Source organism: Sphaeramia orbicularis, chromosome 22 (assembly GCF_902148855.1).
Source record: "Sphaeramia orbicularis chromosome 22, fSphaOr1.1, whole genome shotgun sequence".
In the NCBI taxonomy this organism is placed as follows: domain Eukaryota; kingdom Metazoa; phylum Chordata; class Actinopteri; order Kurtiformes; family Apogonidae; genus Sphaeramia; species Sphaeramia orbicularis.
The window spans coordinates 9,387,230-9,409,075 of NC_043978.1; the positions used below are offsets into that span (position 1 = coordinate 9,387,230).

Here is a 21,846-nt window from a genome sequence, read left to right on the forward strand (position 1 = left end):
ATTTTCACTCATTTGGGGTTTTATTTTTTTTGCTAATTTTCATTTATATGTTGATTTTTTTTTTATTATTATTATTTCTTAAATGTACAGTATGAACTATTCTGATAATGCTCGTTGATTGTTTTGCTTTTTTTTTTTTGGTAATTAACATTTTTTCATTCTTGGTTTAACTCCATAAAGCAGTTCCACAGTCAAAACAACGTTAAGCATCTTTGAGTGTCCAAAAAAGCGCTATATAAGTGTGATGTATTTAGGAAAACAGTATTAAAAAAACCCAAACCATTTATTTTTATAGTGAGTCGGTCTCATTCACTGCTCTGTGTTTTACCCCCCATTCGACAAGGGGCGGGGCTTGAACTGCGCATGCTCAGATGTAGGGATGTATTGATATGAAAATTTCATATCATGGTTACTGTGACCAAAATTAAAACGGTTGTCATTATTATCGCAGTATTGTTGAAATTGTGCTCAAAATGTTCAAAAAGTACTTATACACACAATGAAATAATTTAACCAAGTTGTACTTTGAAAAAAAAAACAACAAAAAAACAAAACAAATCAAAAAAAAACAAATAAAATAACTGGCACAATGTACTTTCTTTTGGCACAAACATTCAAATATTAACCCTTAGTGGTCTGAGCCTATTTTGGCTGTTTTTCAGTCCTTTTGATTTTGCCTTTATATACTATATAAACAAATGTTTACTATACCCATGTTTGGGATCTTTTTTTTCAGCACAACTTCATCTATCTCATCTGTGTATTATTTTTTTCACTTTAACCTACTATATCAACACAAAAGGCCAGAAAACACAAAAAATATATAAAATCCGATTAGAAAAATGTATATAATTTATTGCATAAATAACACACGGATGCTTAACGAACCTTTTCAAAGACTTTAAGCGTGAATATTGGTTCCAAATTTTAGATATAGAAAATCAAAATTGTAATAAATTAAAATTAAATTTTTAACATAAAAGCAGATCTTTACATAGGCGTTTTTTCCCCTAAAAGCGTGGTAATCAAACGTGGTTATCATGATAATTAAAATTTAAATGGTAATACTAACCATCTGCAATTTTACCACGGTTTATCGTTATACCGGTAATCGTTACATCCCTATTCAGATGTCTATGGAAAGAACAAGGTCTGTTCTTTCAGCACGACTGGAAATTTAACTATTGAGGAAACAGTTGAATTTATTTGAATATTTAAATAAATCCCACATTCAGAACGTGTCACCACAGACACGTCAGGGGTTAAAGGGTTAAACAGAAGTGTTAAAAATCCAGTGTTTGTGCATTTGTTGGTTCAGGTTCGACACTGCCTCAGGTCGGAGGTCAAAGCGGTGACGTTTCAGTTTGTGCAGTGGCTCTGGTGACTGTAAAGGTGGTGCCAGCGTCTGTTTCAGATCAGAGGCCCACACTGATGCACTCAACGGGTTTGAACCTCGTCTAATTCATCTGAACCAGCCGCCAATTAAATATACGCCAACATTTATTCACCTTTTAACCCCTAAAAGTCATGAGATACTGAGAAAATCCAAGTTTAACCCTGTGACGTTTCAGTTTTTCGGTCTAAGAAGCTAAAAAACACTGGATTCACTGCAGCGTCTCAGTTTGTTCTCATTCACTTTTGATGGAAAATGTGATTTAATCTTGTTTTTTAGAGTCAAATTAACTCAACCTGAGCTTCAGATGCTGTAAAACGGTCCAGTTAATGTGGTTTAATCCATAAAGTCACAAGAAGAAGAATCCGTTCAGTGTTTGAACAGTTTAACACCATCAGGGCTCAGTCTGTGGCTTCAGTTTTATGCATCAAAACGTTTCAGTAGTTCCGTTTCAGTGTTTGTGGATGAATCTGTTGGACGTCGGTTACTTTTTGTCTTCATTTTAATGTCAGGTGACATTTAGTTTTTGTCATGTGACCAAAAAGCTGAAACTGCCCTGTCATTCTACGTCTGCAGCTTCATCTGTCATGTAAAAAAACAAAACAAAAACAAAAACAAAAAAAAAAAACTGATTGAATCTGTTTTTTTTTTTTTTTTTTTTTTTTTTATGACATTAGTGAAAGAACTGGAAACATCTGCACAGTTTATGAGTTTGAACTGTGGAAACCCTTTGGATGTTCTGTGGTTGGTCAAACCTTTGAGTTTGGAACTGTTGATCCAATCTGTTGTTTTATGTGTTTTTAGTGAAATTCAGGTCATGTGACTCAGCTGATTTAGTCGAAGGCTTTAAAGGTTCAGTGTGTGACGGTTTCAGTGTTGGTCACATGATCAACAGTTGAGTTTTTAGCCCTTAATCAGTTCCTTCTTTTGTCTTTTCAAACATCAATAATGTAGCACAGACTGACCTCCCTTCATTTACCTTCACTTTTGCGATAAATGTGATTGAATTGTGTCTTTTCTCGTGAAATCCATCCAAACATACGACGACGTGCTGTCCAACTGAAAATATCTGAACCTGAAACTTTCTGGTCGTTTCCACTGAAGCGTTTTGTTCAGATGTTACAGTCAAATCCACCTTCTGTAACTCCCTGCACCTGCACACACGGTTTGGTTTAATCCCAGAAACAGTCGTCAGATGTGGAGGAAAGGCAGCGTTTGGACATTTTCTGTTGTTTTTCCACTGCGGTGACGTCTCAAAGCCACAGAAAGACACAGCGTTTTCACTCAGACCCACTTTGAACAGACGTGGTTTCATGTGTCGATGATGGAAACGTCACCAAACACGATGACACGGTGATGATGATGATGACGGCGTCGGGCTCATGACGGCGGCGGGCGTTAGGTCACGGTTCCCCACTCAGGGTTTTATTTTCCACCACAGCAGCGCCTCTAACCCCCTGTTTGTGTGGAGAATACCCAGCATGCCTTTGACCTTGACAGGTCATTGGTGTAGAGAGGAGGCTTTTCAGCTTCCAGGGTCTGCAGCCCGGGGGTTAATCACACACACACACACACACACACACACACACACACACACACACACACACACACACACACACACACATTAGCTGACAATAAATTATACATTGAAAAAAAGGGGGAATTTAAATGAACGTATCAAACCCAGTAGAAGCAGCGGTGGTAGTTTGTGATGGAGGATAATGAGCATCTGACACAAGCATCAAAGCTGCAGGAAAATGGACTAAAACCTTAAAAGAAGCAGATTTTTGTCAGATTATTGAAGTGTTTTGTTGAAATGTGAGATGTGAACATGATTAGAAATAGACAAAAAACAAAACAAAACCGGGAGTCGAAGCTTTAGAAATCTGGAAAAAAAAATCTAATGAAAATGAGAAATGAGAGAGTGAGACATTTGGTGTGATGTGTTTATTATGACAGTGAAGGGGGGGGGGGGGGGGGGCACGGATCTGATTTACAGAGCAACCATCCAAATAAATCACCCATCACCCCCCGCGCACCCTGGGTGGTGGGTTTGTGATGGTTAAAAATTGGATAATAGCCCCGCGGTGCAACCTGTGATACAGGAAGAGGAGAATGAAATAAATAAACACACACACACACACACACACACACACACACACACACACACACACACACACACACACACAAACTGACTCCAACTGCATCTGAGTGGCGTTGTTGCGCCGGGGCTGGAGAAAACACCGGAGATGTGTGTGTCCTTTTTCCTGTCAGCAGCCGGAGGAGGGAAAATGCTCCGAAAAAACCACAGACACTTTGACCGAAGAGCGACGCTCCGCCGCGGGGACCGGACCGCGGATGAAGGCGCCGCAGCCGCGGAGACCATGTAAAGACCTGACGCGCCTGCTTTGGGTTTTTTAACGTTTTCCTCCGAAGCTCATGCAGGAAATTCCAGTGTAGTGTTAAAGAAGAGACACCGAGGAGGAGGAGGAGAGAGAGAGAGAGAGAGAGAGAGAGAGAGAGAGAGAGAGAGAGAGAGAGAGAGAGGGGCGAGAGACGGCGGCATCCACCCGGGTTCCCCTCACTCCGCTCGGCATGCCTCTGCGGCTGCAGCCCGGTCCCTGCCTGCGCCTCCACCGCACGGCGGCTCCACGCTCTTAAGCGGCGGCGGCGGCGGCGGAGGGGAGAGACAAGCACGAGACGCACGCACGGCAAAAGCAGAGCGCGGCACGCACGCTCCAACACACATCCGCACACAGTCACACGTTCGCACACACGGACATGGCTTTGTCTTAACACGCCGACCATGACGCATTGCTGTCAGGGCGCAGCGCACCGCCGCCGCTCCGCGTCCGCCTCCATCTGAGGACAGAGGCAACACACACACGAGCTCAAAGTAAGAAATCAAAGAATTGTTGCAGGAAGATGGCGCCCACCAAGCCGAGCATCCAGCAGGACCCGACGCGCAGAGAACGGTAACGGGCTCCGGTTTTTCTTCTCCCCGGTCGGTGCATGTTGACGGCGGCGCGGAGCGGAGCGGCAGCCCGGCGGGCGAGCGGCTGTTCCGCGTCGCTGTGCGTTTTATTGTGAGGCTGGAGGTGTCAGGAGGAGCTGGTACCCTTTCCGGAGGGGAGCCGAGGTGTGCGCGCGTGCGTGTCCGCGTGCGCGCCTGTAACAGGTCGGTTGGATGGTGTCTGCTGTGGAAGGAGAGGACCGCCCCCCCCCTCCGCGCCATTCCTGCACATGTGTGTGTGGACGGTTATACGTGTGTTTTGGGGCGCACATGAGCGTGCGCGTGCGTGTGAACAGGCCGTGGAGTGTGTTGACGTTCGGAGCGCAGGTGTGTGTGTGTGTGTGTGTGTGTGTGAGCGTCGAGGAACAACATGTGCATCCATCGATGACAAACCCGCCTCACAGTGAGTGTGTGTCGGTTTGTGATGATTCCACAGCTCGGAGGGATTAACAGGAAGTTCTAATGTGGCGGGAAGTGTGATTTACCTGCGCAGCCTCACCTGGAGCTGACCTTTAAGGTGGATCAGTCACTCAGGGTTAAGGTGGAATGAAGGCGGAAACTGGAGGAAGTGGCTTTACACATGTGTCCTGCACAGATGAGGTCAACAAGTGGGTTCATTCCCAAGATGCTGTTCACCCATACACCTGTTCTATTCTATTCTATTCTATTCTATTCTATTCTATTCTATTCTATTCTATTCTATTTGAGCTGATGCAGTTTTTCCAGTGTAATGGAATGGAAGTGTAGAAGTGTGGAAAATGTCTTTTACAGTGTAATCTGCACCTGTTCTGCAGTAACTTTACCTGTTGATTCTATTCTATTCTATTCTATTCTATTCTATTCTATTCTATTCTATTCTATTCTATTCTATTCTATTCACCTGTTGATTTGATTCTGTTGCGGATGTTTCTCATGGCTTTGGTGGATGATGTTGCTGAGACACAGAAGTTGTGTTTGTGTTAGTGTGGACTGGGTTCTGAGCAGAAGTCAGAACACGGTGTCATCTGATGGACTGACTTTGGCTAAAGTCTGAGGTGCGTTTAAGAACAGTCTGTGTATTAAAGGACAGTCTGAGGTGTGTTTAAGGACAGTCTGTGCGTTTAAGGACAGTCTGTGGTGTGTTTAAGGACACTCTATGGTGTGTTTAAGGACACTCTTTGGTGTGTTTAAGGACAGTGTATGGTGTGTTTAAGGACAGTCTGTGCGTTTAAGGACAGTCTGGTGTGTTTAAGGACACTCTATGGTGTGTTTAAGGACACTCTTTGGTGTGTTTAAGGACAGTCTGTGCGTTTAAGGACAGTCTGTGGTGTGTTTAAGGACAGTCTGTGTATCTCAGTAGAACCATGTGTATGTAACATTCAGAACAGAGGACTGGACTCCATCAGCTCCAGGTACATGTGTGTGTTTAGTGTTGATGCAGACTGGACTGGAGTGTGCACATGTGTCCCATCCTGACGTAGAACCGGCTCTAATAGAGCCACTCTGACAAGGCCAAGGTTTAAGGTCTGACACATGTACACAAGGACAAGTGTGGTTCAAGGAAGACATCCCATAATAACCAGAGATAGTTATAAGAGATAATTATGAGGAACAGTGATTTTCCATTCTTCTCTTCTCTTCTCTTCTCTTCTCTTCTCTTCTCTTCTCTTCTCTTCTCTTCTCTCTCTTCTCTTCTCTTCTCTTCTCTCCTCTTCTCTTCTCTTCTCTTCTCTTCTCTTCTCTTCTCTTCTCTTCTCTTTCTCTTCTCTACATTCTGTTCTGTTCTATTCTGTTCTATGTTCTGTATTTTCCGTTCTCTCCTCGTGTTTTCATGTTCCGTCTCAGATCTCAGTCTAATCCTGCTGTCGTTCTTCTAAACTCCTCCGCTCCATCTAAACACTTTTATTAAAATCCTGCTCAGACTCGACTCTCTTCTCGTCGTCGGTCCAGATAAACATCAGCGTCTATAACAGAACGGAACATCTGGGTCTGAAACCTGTGAACGGTGTCAGGAAAGAACACAGTCTGTTCTATCAGCATGATTAGAAATGGAATTGTTGAACAAACAGTTGAATTTATATGAATATTTAAATAAATCCCACATTCAGAACGTGTCACCACAGACACGTCAGGGGTTAAAGGGTTAAACAGAAGTGTTTAAAATCCAGTGTTTGTGCATTTGTTCGTTCAGGTTTGACACTGCCTCGGGTCGGAGGTCAAAGCGGTGACGTTTCAGTTCAGCTCACCTTGAATTTTGTTGATTTCATTTCCTTTTATTAATTTTGGTTCATATTTGTTCATTTCTGTCAATTTTTTTGATAATTTTTGCCATTTTTTGACCACTTTTTCTGATTATTTTGTTCATTTTCACTCATTTTGAGTTTTTGGGTTTTATTTTTTTTGCCAATTTTCATTCAAATGTTGATTTTTTTAAAAAAAAAATTTAAATTTATGAACTATTCTGATAATGTTTGTTGATTGTTTGCTTTTTTTTTTTTTTTTTGATAATTAACATTTTTTAATACCTGGTTTAACGTCATAAAGCAATTCCACGGTCAAAACGACATTAAGCGTCTTTGACTGTCCAAAAAAGCACTATATAAGTGAATTATTATTATTATTATTATTATTATTATTATTATTATTATTATTATTATTATTATTAAAACTTGGTAAAAACAGAAATAAAGGAAAATCACCACAACACTGGAAACAACAGGAAAAACTAAAAACACAAGGAAAACGGTGTTTAAAAAAAGCCCAAACCATCTATTTTTATACTGAGTCAGTCTCACTCACTGCTGTGTTTTACCCTCCATTCCACAGGGGGCGGGGCTTGAACTGAGCATGCTCAGATGTCTATGGAAAGAACAAGGTCTATTCTTTCGGCACGACTGGAAATTTAACTATTGAGGAAACAGTTGAATTTATTTGAATATTTAAATAAATCCCACATTCAGAACGTGTCACCACAGACACGTCAGGGGTTAAAGGGTTAAACAGAAGTGTTTAAAATCCAGTGTTTGTGCATTTGTTGGTTCAGGTTCGACACTGCCTCGGGTCGGAGGTCAAAGCGGTGCCGTTTCAGTTTGTGCAGTGGCTCTGGTGACTGTAAAGGTGGTGCCAGCGTCTGTTTCAGATCAGAGGCCCACGCTGATGCATTCAACGGGTTTGAACCTCGTCTAATTCACCTGAACCAGCCGCCAATTAAATATACGCCAACATTTATTCACCTTTTAACCCCTAAAAGTCATGAGATACTGAGAAAATCCAAGTTTAACCCTGTGACGTTTCAGTTGTTCGGTCTAAGAAGCTAAAAAACACTGGATTCACTGCAGCGTCTCAGTTCGTTCTCATTCACTTTCGATGGAAAATGTGATTTAGTCTTGTTTTTTAGAGTCAAATTCATTCAACTTGCGCTTCATCTGCTGTAAAACTGTCCAGTTAATGTGGTTTAATCCAGAAAAGTCACAAGAAGAAGAATCCGTTCAGTGTTTGAACAGTTTAATACCATCAGGGTTCTGTCTGTGGCTTCAGTTTTATGCATCGAAACATGTGAAATTCAACTTCACAGGTGGTTTGTATGACTTAAACGGTTCAATAGTTCCTTTTCAGTGTTTGTGGATGAATCTGTTGTCATGTGATACTGAGAAAATCCAAGTTTCAACCTGTGACGTTTCAGTTTTTCGGTCTAAGAAGCTAAAAAACACTGGATTCACTGCAGCGTCCCAGTTGATTCTCATTCACTTTTGATGGAAAATGTGACTTAGTCTTGTTTTTTAGTCAAATTAACTCAGCCTGAGCTTCATCTACTGTAAAACTGTCCAGTTAATGTGGTTTAATCCAGAATAGTCATAAAAGTCCTTGGTTTCCGTGTCCGTCGGGTGGAGATGATGGTGATGAAGGTGTGTTTGAGGTGTAAACCCATCGGCGTGCAGGTGGAGGCGGGGCCAGATTAGCAGAAGGTTATCTGCTGTTAAAGGGCACGGAGCAGGTGATGGGGTCGAAGGTCAAAGCCGAAACGACACCGTCTGGCCTTCGCTTCCGCCCACGTTTCATCCTGTTGGAGGCAGGAAGCTCCGACTCGACAGGAGGGAGTGGGTTCCACGCCGTCCAGTGTCAGGCGTCTTATCTGATGGTTCTGGTCGTTTCTTTTTTTTTTTTTTTTTTTCCGTCTCTGAGTCCAGACTTCAGAAAACTTAGAAACATCAGGGTTTGGTGACGTGTACTTATTTATTCACGGTTCATCTGATGGTGACAGACGCATAAATCAAATTAAAACCTCAAGTATATATCAGTGTTTAGAGCGAATGCTAATTTGTAGCATCCGTCCCCGGGGCTTCTGGGAAACGAAGTTAAAACACCAGAGTCAAATACTGAAGCAGCAAACAACAAAACGAACACACGTCCTGAAGGAAAAGACCAGGGGTTTATTTGATCATATGAACAAAACAGTTTATATATGAGATGTTTAGGAAAATCCCATCGTTATGAATGTAGACAGATTTATCTAGAACAGATGTCCAATAGGCATGTTCGAAAATATCAGTTCTGCAATATATTGCGATATTTCATTTCACAATTCTGTATCAATATTAAAAAGTACTGTATTGATATTTTTAGATATTTATTCAAATGCAGATATGGCAAAGGTTCCTTTTTTTTTTTCTTTTTCTTTATTGTTTATATTTTATGTATTTATAAATAACAGACAGAATATTGGTCCAATTACACTGATTTATGTTTAAACATTTCAGATTGTTTATAGTTAATGAGGTTATTCACATTTTTTTTAATTAAAGGATAGTAAATGTAAATATTTTGATGTCATTTTACTTTTTTACACTAAAATGAGAAAACATGTATTTGTCATTATTTATAGATTATTCTGTTCTTATTTTCCTGGTTCTGATCCACTTTAGATCATACGGGTCTGAATGTGGAACCTGAACTAACATGATTTTAACGTCACTGATGGTTAATATCTTCAGTTTCACAGATTCGTTCCAGGGGAAAGACTGGGCTCTTAAACGTATGTTTGGTGTTTTGATCTAGAACCTTTATGACAGTTTTCCATTAAATATGAAGCAAAACGTCAAATATGAATTCACAAAATGTAAGAGATGCTTTCAACAGGGATGATTTGGAAACGCTGCGTCAACACCAACAGTTCAGTCAATAACTGATGATGTTTCCAGGTTTTTTCTTTAATATAAAACAAAGCACAAATGGGTCAGAAACAGCGCTTACGTAGGCGCAAAGGTGCTGTTCTGTGACCTGTAAGTTTGTAACGAAATGACACAAATAAGTTTATTTACTATTTCTGTGTAAGTATTAACAAGTACTTTAAAATTATACGTACGATAATTGGCCTGAGTTAGATTTATTATGTGAAAATGACAAAAACCCGCTCAGTCCCACAGCCACTGGGGTTTACACTAAAGTGGATCACGTGCTGTTCCTGTTCAACTGTTGTTCTAAATCACAGGTGTGATTTTTGTCTGTTTGTAAATAAAAAGAGTCAAAAATATAAATAGGAAATCAGTTTTAGCTTGAAAATCAATATCTTTGAAAAAAACGCAATTTTCTCAGTTTTTTGCTCAAAATTCAGTTTTTCCTGAAAATGACCAATATTCAAATGCTTATATGGGGCAGCGATGGCTCAGATGGTGGAGTGGGTCGTCCAATAACCGAAGGGTTGGCGGTTTGAATCCCGCTCTGTCCATGTGCTGTTGTGTCCTTGGGCAAGACACTTCACCCTCCTTGCCTCCAGTGCTGCTACTCACACTGGTGTATGGATGCGTGTGAATGTTTGGTGGTGGGAGGGGCCGTAGGTGCAGATTGGCAGCCACACTTCTGTCAGTCTGCCCCAGGACAGCTGTGGATCCAGATGTAGTTTACCACCACCAGAGGGAGGATGTGAGAGCGAATGAATAATGGATCCTCTGTACGCACTTTGAGTATGCGTTCATAGAAAAGCGTTATATAAATCTAATCCATTATTATTATTATTATTATTATTATTATTATTATTATCATTATTATTATATATCTCGAACAAATGAAGATAGAATAAAATGGTTTTTTGTGTTTAAAAGTTGAAGTTCTGTTCTTTCTTTTGATGTATTCAGTGTTCACATGTTCCAAACACAACATTTTCAGTGAGCCTTCAAAGATTAGTGAATATGAACTATCAAAAATAAGTTCAAGTGGTCCTGGCTCGAGGAAACTGATAGAAATGTCGATTTTCTGTCGCAGTACGTCCGGAAGACAAGCAAACCAGGTTTGTTACTCATTGAAGTCATTCAGAAAAGTTCAGGTTTTTTTTTCTTTTGTCACTTTCATCACTAGTGTCAAACATACGGGGGGGCCAAAACCGGCCCACCAAAGGGTCCGATCTGGTCCGTAGGATGAATTTGTGAAATGCAAAAATTACACTCAAGATATTAACAGTCAGTCCTTTTACTTTAGGGGCCATATAAAGCCCTACTTTAGTTTCAAGTTTCAATCAGTACTATCAATACTATCAATACTATCATAAGAACCTACAAATAATGACAATTCCAAATTTTTCCTCTGTTTTAGTGTAAAAAAAGTGTAATTCCGTGAAAATGTGTACATTTACAAACTAGCCTTTCACAAAAAATATGAAAAACTTGAAATGTCCTAATAGAAGTATGTCCAATTTTACTAATAATCTGCCATTTACTAAAATATTTTGTGTATTTTGCAGATCCATTGTGATCTGTAAGTTGTAATGCACATTTACAAATGATAAGCAGAGGCAAAATATAGTTAAAATTGCACTTCTTTTTCTTAATAAATTTAAGTTTTTTCATGGTTGTTCATGTTATTCACATTTTTAAAAGAATAGTTTATAGATGTAAACTTTTCCGTAATGTAATTTTACTTTTTTCACTATAAAACAAATTGAAATGTTTGGAGTTGGCATTATTTATATATTATTATGTTACTAATTTACTGGTCCGGCCCACTTCAGATCATATTGGAAGGATATGGCCCCTGAACTAAAAGAGTTTGACACCCCTGTTCTAAATGGACGTTGGTGTTTTACAGAACATGTTTATCTACAAAACCGACCAAAATATTGAATGAATTAGAACAAAAACTCTCAGTTCTGTAGTCACAGGCCTAATATTCAACATTTCATAAACTTAAACACTGAATAAAAAGTCAGAAATCCTTGATCACTTTTATTTATTATATATAAAAGGTAAATTTAACAATAACAAATATACTTTGGTCATAATTTTGATAAAACAGTCTTTCTTTTTCTTCCTTTCACTGAGCGTTATTGATACCCTTTTTTTCTTCTCAAAAAAAAAAAAAAAAAAAAAAAGAGAACAGTGTACTTTGTACCATTGATGTCCTGTATAATATCTTATGTGACTGTTCAGAATAAAAATTTGGATTAAAAAAAAAAAAAAGCTAGACTGAAAAATACAATAGGAACTAAAATGGGAAAAAAAGATTATTTGTGATCATGATAAACCCTAAAGTTGATAAAAATCTGCTCTGTCTCCTATTCCTAATCTGACCCTGGTATAAATGATGAAAAATCTCACAATAAATCTCATAAATGAAACAATTTTCCAACAAATATTTCAACAATAAAAGTGAATGTTGTAGGTTTCAGTTTGATTCTGACTTTGTAAACGTATGGTTCAGTTCAATAAACTCATGCATTTTTCTGTTTCTCGTCTATGTCGTCGTGTTCAGAGTTCTGATCAGCTGATGTGCAGAATATTCCTGTTTTTTTTTTTTTTTTTTTTAAATTATTCCGAGGTCAGACAGGTAGTTAATTTAGAAATCTACCCTCAGGTGTTTGGATGCAGAGTTTTTCATTAAATGTACAGAATTAAACCGATGTTTGTTTATGACTCAGATGCACACGATGGATTTTTATCAGATCATCATCAAAATACCTGCACCGTGAGTTTCTGCAGGATTTACATTGAACAACTCATAGTTAAAAAAAAAAGTCTCTAAAGTCGAGTCAGTCAATATAAAGGATTCAATTCACTGAGAGAAAACAGAGAATTAATAATCACATGAAATAAGATAATTTAGTTTTCTGTGTCTCTGCAAAATAAATGACCTTGTCAACAAAAATATGTTCATGATTTTCACAAAAGTATTCTTTTACAGTGAGTTTAGGTTTGTCAAATGTGTTCAAGAAGAGAAAAATGAATAAGAATAAGAATAATGATGATGATGGCAAAGAAACTGATAAATGATGATAAAAGAAGATTAAAAAAACAACAACTAATAAATACGTTAAAAAAGCAGCTGAGATAAAACCAGTGTATGCACTTCTACCAAGTACATACATGTGATAATTTTTGGAACCTGGTGGTAATATTTTATTTTTATTTATTTATGTTTTAATGTGTGTTCCGTAGCAATGTAAGAAAATATTGGTTCTGTGATATATCGTGACATTTCATTTCACAATACTTAATGAAAATTAAAAAGTACTGTATCGATATTTTTAGGTACTTATTCCAATGCAGATATTGTGGAGGTTCGTTTTTGTTTTTCTTTATCGTTTATGTTTTATTTATTATTATTTAACACTCTTTTATTAAATAATGTTTGTTCCTTTGTTGGGATCACACAAATAATGTTCTGATGTTAGTTCTGAACTAAAACAATATGAACCTTTGAACAGGATCTTAAACTGTAATGTCTGTAAAACAGAATTTCAGTTTGAACACAGGAACAATTTGCGATATAACATTAGATCCTGTTCTGATCAAATAAAAATGTGTTTAGTGTCAGTGCAGATTTATGGTGTAATTGAATTCTTCAAGGAAATAATCATTTCAAAAAAGAAGCAAACAAAAAATTGCCTTGTTAACAGTATCGTGTTGTATCGTATCATGATCGTAGTATTGTGATTTGTATCGTATCGCCAGGTTCTTGCCGATACAGACCCTAGTGTTCGATGAAGTTTATTCAGACATTAGACATTTGGACTGAAAGTAACAAAAACAGTCATTATTAAACACCTGATGAAACGTTTAGTTCAGAAATGTCCAAAATAATACAAAAATAATCACCTTATTTCACCAGTCAAACAGATGTATTGCTGAATGATGTCGTCACATTTTAGAAGCTGTAATCTCAGACATGTCCTTGAATGCATCACCAAACTGAGAACTGAACCTTTAAGTCTAAATACTAAAAAGTAACCGTTAAAATCTGTGTTTACAGGTTCAGTTGAGCTTTTATCTTCTGTTTAGTGTCAGTAACTTCAGTTGTGAAGCCTCATTTTACCCATCAGCCAATGGGGTTGCACTGATATAACACCTAGATATCGGTATCACATATGAATGAATGATGTCGTTACATTTTAGAAGCTGTAATCTCAGATGTGTCCTTGAATGCATCTCCAAACTGTGAAGTAGATTTGTGGTACAGTGTCGTTCGTCTGCGTTTTCTGTCTGGTTTGATTTGTTTTTACTTTAGATCATCATAGTATTCCCATTGAATCAACAGTTGCTCCAGCTGTCATCTAATCTTCTGACTTTACCCCTATCAGTGACTGTTCCTAACCCTAACAGAAGAGTTTTGGTTTTTTTTTTTTGACATTATTTTCTCTGTTTTGGTTAATTGTATTTTGTTCCATTTTATTGAAATTCAACGTATGACCCTTATTTGATCCATCTCATGCCTCCAGACCAGTACCTCAGCCAAGGCCCCAGAAAGGAGAGTTAACCTAGCATACACGTTCTTATTCAGATCGTGAAGATGGGATGAAAGTAGATGGTTAGATGTGGTAGAAAATTATTATTTACCATCAGAGCAGACAGTGCCTGTGTTTTTAAATTGCTGTGACCTCAACTAAATTTTTGCACTTTATTAACTGCACTTTTAAAAGAAACTGTCTCACTTCTCTGTTATTACAATGTTATTAGTGTTTCAATGTATTGTTATTACCTGTCTGTAAAACAGACGTTTTGTTTCTTGGCGTGTGCTGCTGACCTTTTGGCCAGGTCACCCTTGTAAAAAAAATGTGGATCTCAATGGGATTTTATCTGGTTAAATAAAGGTCTAATAAAAAAAATAAATAAATAAATAAATAAATGCACACATTTAGAGGAAGAACATTTAAAATCAGAGTCATGGATAAAAAAACAAAAAACAAAATCAGTGTTGATATAAATGAAGTCCAAACCATATCTGAGGCATTTTAGAAGCAAAAATAATAGTTTAAACCAAACTAACCAATGCAATGGTGAATCAATGTTGTAGAACATGACGTTGTTTCCATGGTAACTACGGAGCCTCTGAACGTCCAAATATGGTCATATCTGATGACCATGAAAAGATGAAGAACTGTATTTTACACCAATTATTGACATGGATTGACAGGATTAATGGATGAACAGGTATTAAACAGTTTGGATCAGTAGATGGTTTAGGTTTCTAAGTGTTAACAGAATAAATAAATACAGGGTTCTGAATGTTATGAAATAATGAACTCTGCTTATTTTTGAAGTATTTTACTCATTTTCTTCTCACTTTAGAAGGATTTGTTTACTCTTATGCCACATTTCAAGGTTTTTTTGGTTAATTTTCTCCTTTTTTTTCAAGTATTTTGCTCATTTTTTTCACATTTTACAAGTTTGTACACAGTTTATCCTATGAATAACTAAGGTAAAACTGTATTTTACATCAGTTATTTCCATGTATTGATCGGATTAATGGATCAACCGGTAGGTGTCAGTAGGTGTTTTTTTTTTGTTTGTTTGTTTTTGAGGATAAATACAGGGTTCTGGATGTTATACAATGATGAACTCTGCTTATTTTTTTTGAGTATTTTGCTCATTTTCTTGTCACTTTATGAGTTTTTGTGCATCTTATCCAATGAATAACTGAGATAAAACTGTATTTTGCACCAGTTATTCCCATGCATTGGTATTATTAGTGGATCCACAGGTATTAAACAGTTCCGTCAGTGGATGTTTTATGTTTGACGGTGGATGTTTGGGTCTTTAAGGGTTAAATCTGCCTCCTCTTCTTCCCTGAATCCTTTTTTTCCCCTCCCTCCCTCCTCTCCATCTTCTCTCCATCATCTTTCTCTCAGTCGCTGTAGTGTCCTGATAGTGGGAGCACTTGTGCACCTCCTCCTCCTCCTCCTCCTTCCTCTCCGTCTCTCTCACTACCTGGAAATTAATTTGGTCTCCTCCAGATGCCTATCGGCGCTGAAATGCCCCCAGAAATAGATCCACAAACAGCAGCTCAGCCAAAACGCCGCCCTGCCTGACAGCCTTTAGCAGGAATAAACAGTGGGCTGGAGGAGGGGGAGGGGGGAGGAGGGAGGAGGGGGAGGGGACAGATGGGGAGACCAACGGCGGGAGAATGGATAGACCCAGGGACGACAAGATGGATGTATAAGCACAGATATTATTAGATGGATTACTAACAAATCTGTGCACTTTATTGCCTAAACAAAGCGTCAGCCTCAGATTGATTCCTTTTCCTTCCAGGCAGCCGACACTTTCTGTTTATTTCTATAAAAATCCGCTCGCAGACGTGAAACCTGCTGCAGATGGATGATCCGTCGCAATAAAACACTCCATCACTTCTTTTGATTCATTAGCGAGTTTCGCAGTCACGTGACGTTGTTAACACGGAGATTAGAGCGGGACCGAAGATGGCGCTGGCAAAATAAATATCACCTACAGTTTAACGCCAGAAAAATCCGTCTTTTTCTACTTATTTTGACTTTTTTTCACCTTTCAGATGACACATTTTAACCCTTAAAACCCCAACATCCACCGTCGACCATAAACCAACTACTGATGTAACTCTTTAATACCTGTTGATCCACTAATCCAATCAATACGTGTAAATAACTGGTGTAAAATACAGTTTTACCTCAATTATTCATAAGATAAAATGTACAGAAATCTATGAAATGAGAATATAATTGGCAAAATACTTGAAAAATAAGAACAACAAATTACCAAAATATGGTGATGTATGGCATAAAAGTGAACAAATTCTTCTAACGTGAGGAGAAAATGACCAAAACATTTGAAAAATAAGCAGAATTCATCATTTCATAACATCCAGAACCCTGTATTTATTCAGTTAACCTTTAAAAATCAAAACCATCTACTGATCTAAACTGTTTAATACCTGTTGATCCACTAATATGATCAATACATGGAAATAGTTGGTGTAAAATACAGTTTTACCTCAATTATTCATAGGATGAAATGTGCAGAAATGTATGAGATGAGAATATAATTGGCAAAATACTTGAAAAATAAGGAAAAAAATTACCAAAATACATTGACATATGGCATAAAAGTGATCAAATTCTCCTAAAGTGTGGAGAAAATGAGCAAAATACTTGAAAATTTTGCAGAATTTATCATTTCATTACATCCAGAACCCTGTATTTATTCAGTTAACCCTTAAAAAACCTAAACCATCTACTGATCTAAACTGTTTAATACCTGTTGATCCACTAATCCTATCAATCCATGGAAATAATTGGTGTAAAATACAGTTCTTCATCTTTTCATGGTCATCAGATATGACCCATTTGAACGTTCAGAGGCTCCATAGTTACCGTGGAAACACCGTCATCTTCTACAACATCGATCCACCAGTAAAACCCATGGAGTTGGATCAATCACAGTGGATAAAATGTACAAAAATAAATCAAAAACATACAAAATAATAAATGTGGAAAAAATAATCCAAAAAAAATTGATTAAAGTAAAGAAAAAAAGTATGAAATAAGCAACAAAAAGAGCCGAAGTAATGAATAAAATGAACAAAAATGAATAATAAATCAACAACATAATAAGTAATATTAATAAAATAAGCAACAAACGGAACAAAATTGAAGAAAAAAGACAAGAAATGAACCAAAACAAGTACTGACCAGCATCGATTCCCCAGTAAAACCCAGAGTGTTGGATCAAAAACAGTGGATGGACACACTGGGTTTATTTGTTTATTTTATTTATTTATTAGTTTATTATATCGTGGATAATCCCAATTAATTAACTGTATCAATAACAGTAAAAATGGCAGCTTTAGCCAACTTGGCTACTATCCTGCTGTAGTCCCCAACCTGATGACAACAGACCCCCTAAAAAAAAAACAATATATTACAGCACAGTTATTAAAAAGAGAGAGTTTATGTTTCTTCAGTTTTCTGTCTTTGTGATGTTATAAACTTAACCTTTATCAGAGTTTTTATGAACATTTACATCATGGTGTCAAACTCATTTTAGTTCAGAGGCCAGATTCAGCTAAATTTGATCTGCAGTGGGCCGAACCAGTAAAATAATAACATAATAATATAGAAATAAGGTCACTCCAAACTTTTCTCTATGTTTTAGAGTGAAAAAAGTTAATTTACATTATGAACAGGTTTACATCTACAAACTATCCTTTCAAAAGATGTGAATAACATGAACAAACTGAAAAAGTAAGTATAATTTAAACAATATTACGCTTCAGTTTATCATTTCCACATGTACATTATAACTTACAGACCACAGTGGATCTACAAACACACAAAACATTTAGGTAACAGGCAGAATATTGTTAAAATTGTACTTGCTTTTCTTAACACATTTCAGGTTATTCACATTTTTTGCAAAATTATACTTTGTTTTAGTGTAAATACATGCAAATATTTACATTAACAAAGAGAAAAATTTGGAGTTTTCATTATTTATGTGTTATTATAATAGTATTTTACTGGTCCTGCCCACTGGAGATTGAATTGGTCTGAATGTGGAACCTGAACTAAAAGGATTGTTAATATCTTAGTGTAATTTTTGCATTTCACAAATTCATCCCAAGGGCCGGACTGGACCCTTTGGCGGGCCGGATTTGGCCCCCGGGCCGCATGTTTGACACCTGTGGTCTACATGATCAGTGAATTAAATATAGGAAAAAATACATAAATTACAGTGAAAAATGTAAAATATAGAGAATAATGTTTTAATAAACTGTGAGAAATCACTTAAGAAAAGTTAAATAAAGAGAAATTCATCTGGGAACTGAGAAGTAAACTGGGTCTGTAAGGGTTAAAGACAAGGAGGAGGAGAGATGATGAATGTGAGCAGGAGAAATGGAGCTGAGGGAGCAAATACTGAAGAGGAGGAGGAGGGAAGAGGAGGAGGTTGGATGTAATGAAAAGTCCGATGAAAACTAAGGCTCCGTCCACACGAGGCTCATGTTCTGGACCCTGGACCATGAGAACAGGCTTTAACCCAGGGGCTCAAACATGCGGCCCGGGGGCCAAATGCAGCCCGCCAGAGGTTCCAATCCGGCCCCTGGGATGAATTTACAAAGAGCAAAAAATTCCACAGTCAAGGCTGCGGAACTCATTTTAGTTCAGGTTCCACATACAGACCAACATGATCTACAGTCAAATAATAACAGAATAACTGACAAAAAAGAATGACTGTATTTTGTTCTCGGTTTAATGTGGAAAACAATATTACATTATGTCTATAAATAATGACAACTTCAAATAGTTGTCTTTGTTTTAGTGCAAAAAGTAACATTAAATTATGAAAATATTAACATTTACAAACTGTCCTGTAACAATAAAATGGGAATTACCTGAACAAATATGAACAACCTGACATGTCTAAAGAAAATTCAGCACAATTTGAACTCTTTTCTGCCTGTTCCTCAGTGTTTAGTGTCTGTAGATCTGATCCATAATGCACATGGAGAGATGGTAAGTGGAGGCAGAATATTGTTAAAAATTGCACTTATTTTTCTTCAAGAAATTTCAGTTTTTTCAGGTGTGGAAAGTTTATAAAAGTAAGTATTTTAATAATTTAATGTTTTCTGTAGTTTTTTTGCACTAAAACAAAGTCATTATTTATAGCTTATCAGGCTATTATTTTACTGGTCCAGCCCACTTGAGAGCAAATCAGTTTGAATGTGGAACCTGAAAGAAAATGCGTTTGAGAGCCCTGCTTTAAGCTTCAACCCACTGGATCCAACCGGTTTTTACTCCTGACCTCAGTTTCATATCACACATTTCTGTCGACCGCACACATTCAAAACAAACAAATCAATATTATAAAACCACAGATCTGTGTTTGACACCTTCTGCTTTTCCTAAGAACTCAAATATCAGCTTTTACTCAGCGAAGAAATCAACATTTGGCAGAATTGTATTTTCATATTTATCAGTTTCGACTGATATTTATTCCATTTTGTACATTCTCTATTTTACATCATTTTCCTTTTGTTTTCATCACTTTGCGTCTTTTACAAACCCACAAATAACCGTCAGTTTCTCGAGTTTCCCTCAAAAAACATCATTTACAAAGTTAACAAATGATCATTTACCATTTATTTGGATATTTATCATTAGACCGATACTTATTGTGACTGTTTTTAAATGTGTTTTCCATTTTAAATTCACAGCATCCATGGTTAAAAATCTGCTAAAAACATTGTTTGAACATTTTCTTTTTTGTCTAATTTTTATTGAGATACTTTATAAAATTACATAAATGATAAATTATTATGATTCCAACAATTTGCAAGGCAGTTGTTGTCATTAAATCCATTAAAATGTGTTTAAAATGAGACATGTTTTCTTTAGTGCTGTTCATTAAACACCTTTGAAGACTAAAATAAAAAGTATTTTTACATTAATGGTGGATTTGGACAAAAACAGTGAATCTGTGTCAAAAACAGAAAGAATCTGAATTAAATCGGACGCAGATGTAGAGACAGTTGGAGAATGGAGTGAAAATGGAAGTGGACGAGTGCAGGAGGATCCTTCGTGGACCTGATTGACTCTCAGGATGAATCAAACTCACCCGCCGACCCGATGAGAGCCTCTTCAAGCCTGCAGGAGTGCTTGATTCGAGCTCCCACAGGAGACGGGCGGGTGGGAACACCTGCCTGATCGCCCACAGCCGGCAGGTGTGAGGGAGAACCAGAGAGCTTTTATTTACAGAGGAACCTGAACGTCTGTTGATGATGTGACGACGGAGGGAAGACGTTCGTATTTAACTGTAAAATCTGGACACGATACGTAAACGAACACCTTTAGCGAGGAAAAGTCAGAACGGTTTGACTTGAAAATAAATCCAACACATTCTGTAACATTTTTTTTCCGAACAAACACTTTTTTCAGATTTTCTTCTTGTAACAGCTGCAACACTTCTATGCATATTATGGTCTGGAGCGAGGTTAGGCTAGTTTTGGATGTTTCATTATAGTTTACTTTGATTTAGTTTTGACTTTTTTTTCTAATTCAGTTTGTTTTAATTAGTTTTTAGAGCAGGTTTGATAGTTTTTATTAGTTTTCGTTTTTTTCTAAATCCTTAGTTTTAGTTTAGTTTTTTCGTATCTTTTCTCTTCTTCTCCGTCGTATTCAAATAAATCCCAGACAGGACTCTGCTGCTTTCTCCCAGCTTTAGTCTCCATGTTTCCAGGTAGAGTGGGGACCAGAAGACGACTGGAAACCACAAGTGACGGACTGTGAAGTGCTGCTAGCTAAAATTGCTTGAACAAAAATGATAATAATAATGGATTGGATTTGGATTTATATAGCGCTTTTCTAGACACCCAAAGCGCTTTACATTATTGACCCATTATTCATTCACTCTCACATTCTCCCTCTGGTGGTGGTAAACTACATCTGGATCCACAGCTGTCCTGGGGCAGACTGACAGAAGCGTGGCAGCCAATCTGCGCCTACGGCCCCTCTGACCACCACCAAACATTCCTACACCAGTGTGGGTGGCACTGGAGGCAAGGAGGGGGAAGTGTCTTGCCCAAGGACACAACGGACTGACTAGGACAGAGCTGGATTTGAACCGCCAACCCTACCACCCATGGCTGTACCACCTGAGCCACCTGAGCCATGGCCACAAATGAATCAACTTCGTATCAATCTGACATTGACAAAGATGAAAGCGAAGGGAATTTTATCCATAATGTTTATAGGTTTTAGTTAGTTTCATAAGCTCACAATACAGTTTCAGTTAGTTATCATTTTTTTTCTTTTAATTGTAGTTTTTATTGTCGTCATGCGGCATCCGTCTGTCGTCGTCCGTCATCGTCTGTCGTCCGTTACAAAAATTTCAATCGTCTTCTTCTCCGAAACTACAATTCTGATTGACTTCAAACTTGGTATACAGCTTCTTTATGATGATGTCAACAAAAGTTAGTGAAATTATTTGGATCCAGATCTGATTCTGGATTTGGTGCCACTTTGAACAATTTCCCCTTTATGAAAGATAGGAAGTGGATCGATGCAATAACTCAGTAAATATAAATGATATCCAGTGTAAATTTCTACATTTCTTCTTCTCCTTCTCCTTCTCCTTCTCCTTCTCCTTCTCCTTCTCCTTCTCCTTCTTGTTGTTGTTCTTCTTCTCCTCCTCCTTTTTCTCCTCCTTTTTCTTTTTATTCTTCTTCT

The 21,846-nt window shown here is 37.6% G+C and overlaps 1 protein-coding gene across 1 annotated transcript in view; it reads left to right on the forward strand.

Moving 5' to 3' along the window:
* Window positions 1–4,218: 4,218 nt before the first annotated feature.
* Window positions 4,219–21,846, forward strand: part of LOC115413915 (neuronal PAS domain-containing protein 3-like) — a 212,861-nt gene continuing 195,233 nt past the window's right edge. The window contains exon 1 of the mRNA XM_030127058.1: window positions 4,219–4,368. Coding sequence (XP_029982918.1) covers window positions 4,319–4,368 — 50 coding nt within the window. The 5' untranslated portion in view covers window positions 4,219–4,318. The remainder of the gene's footprint in view (window positions 4,369–21,846) is intronic.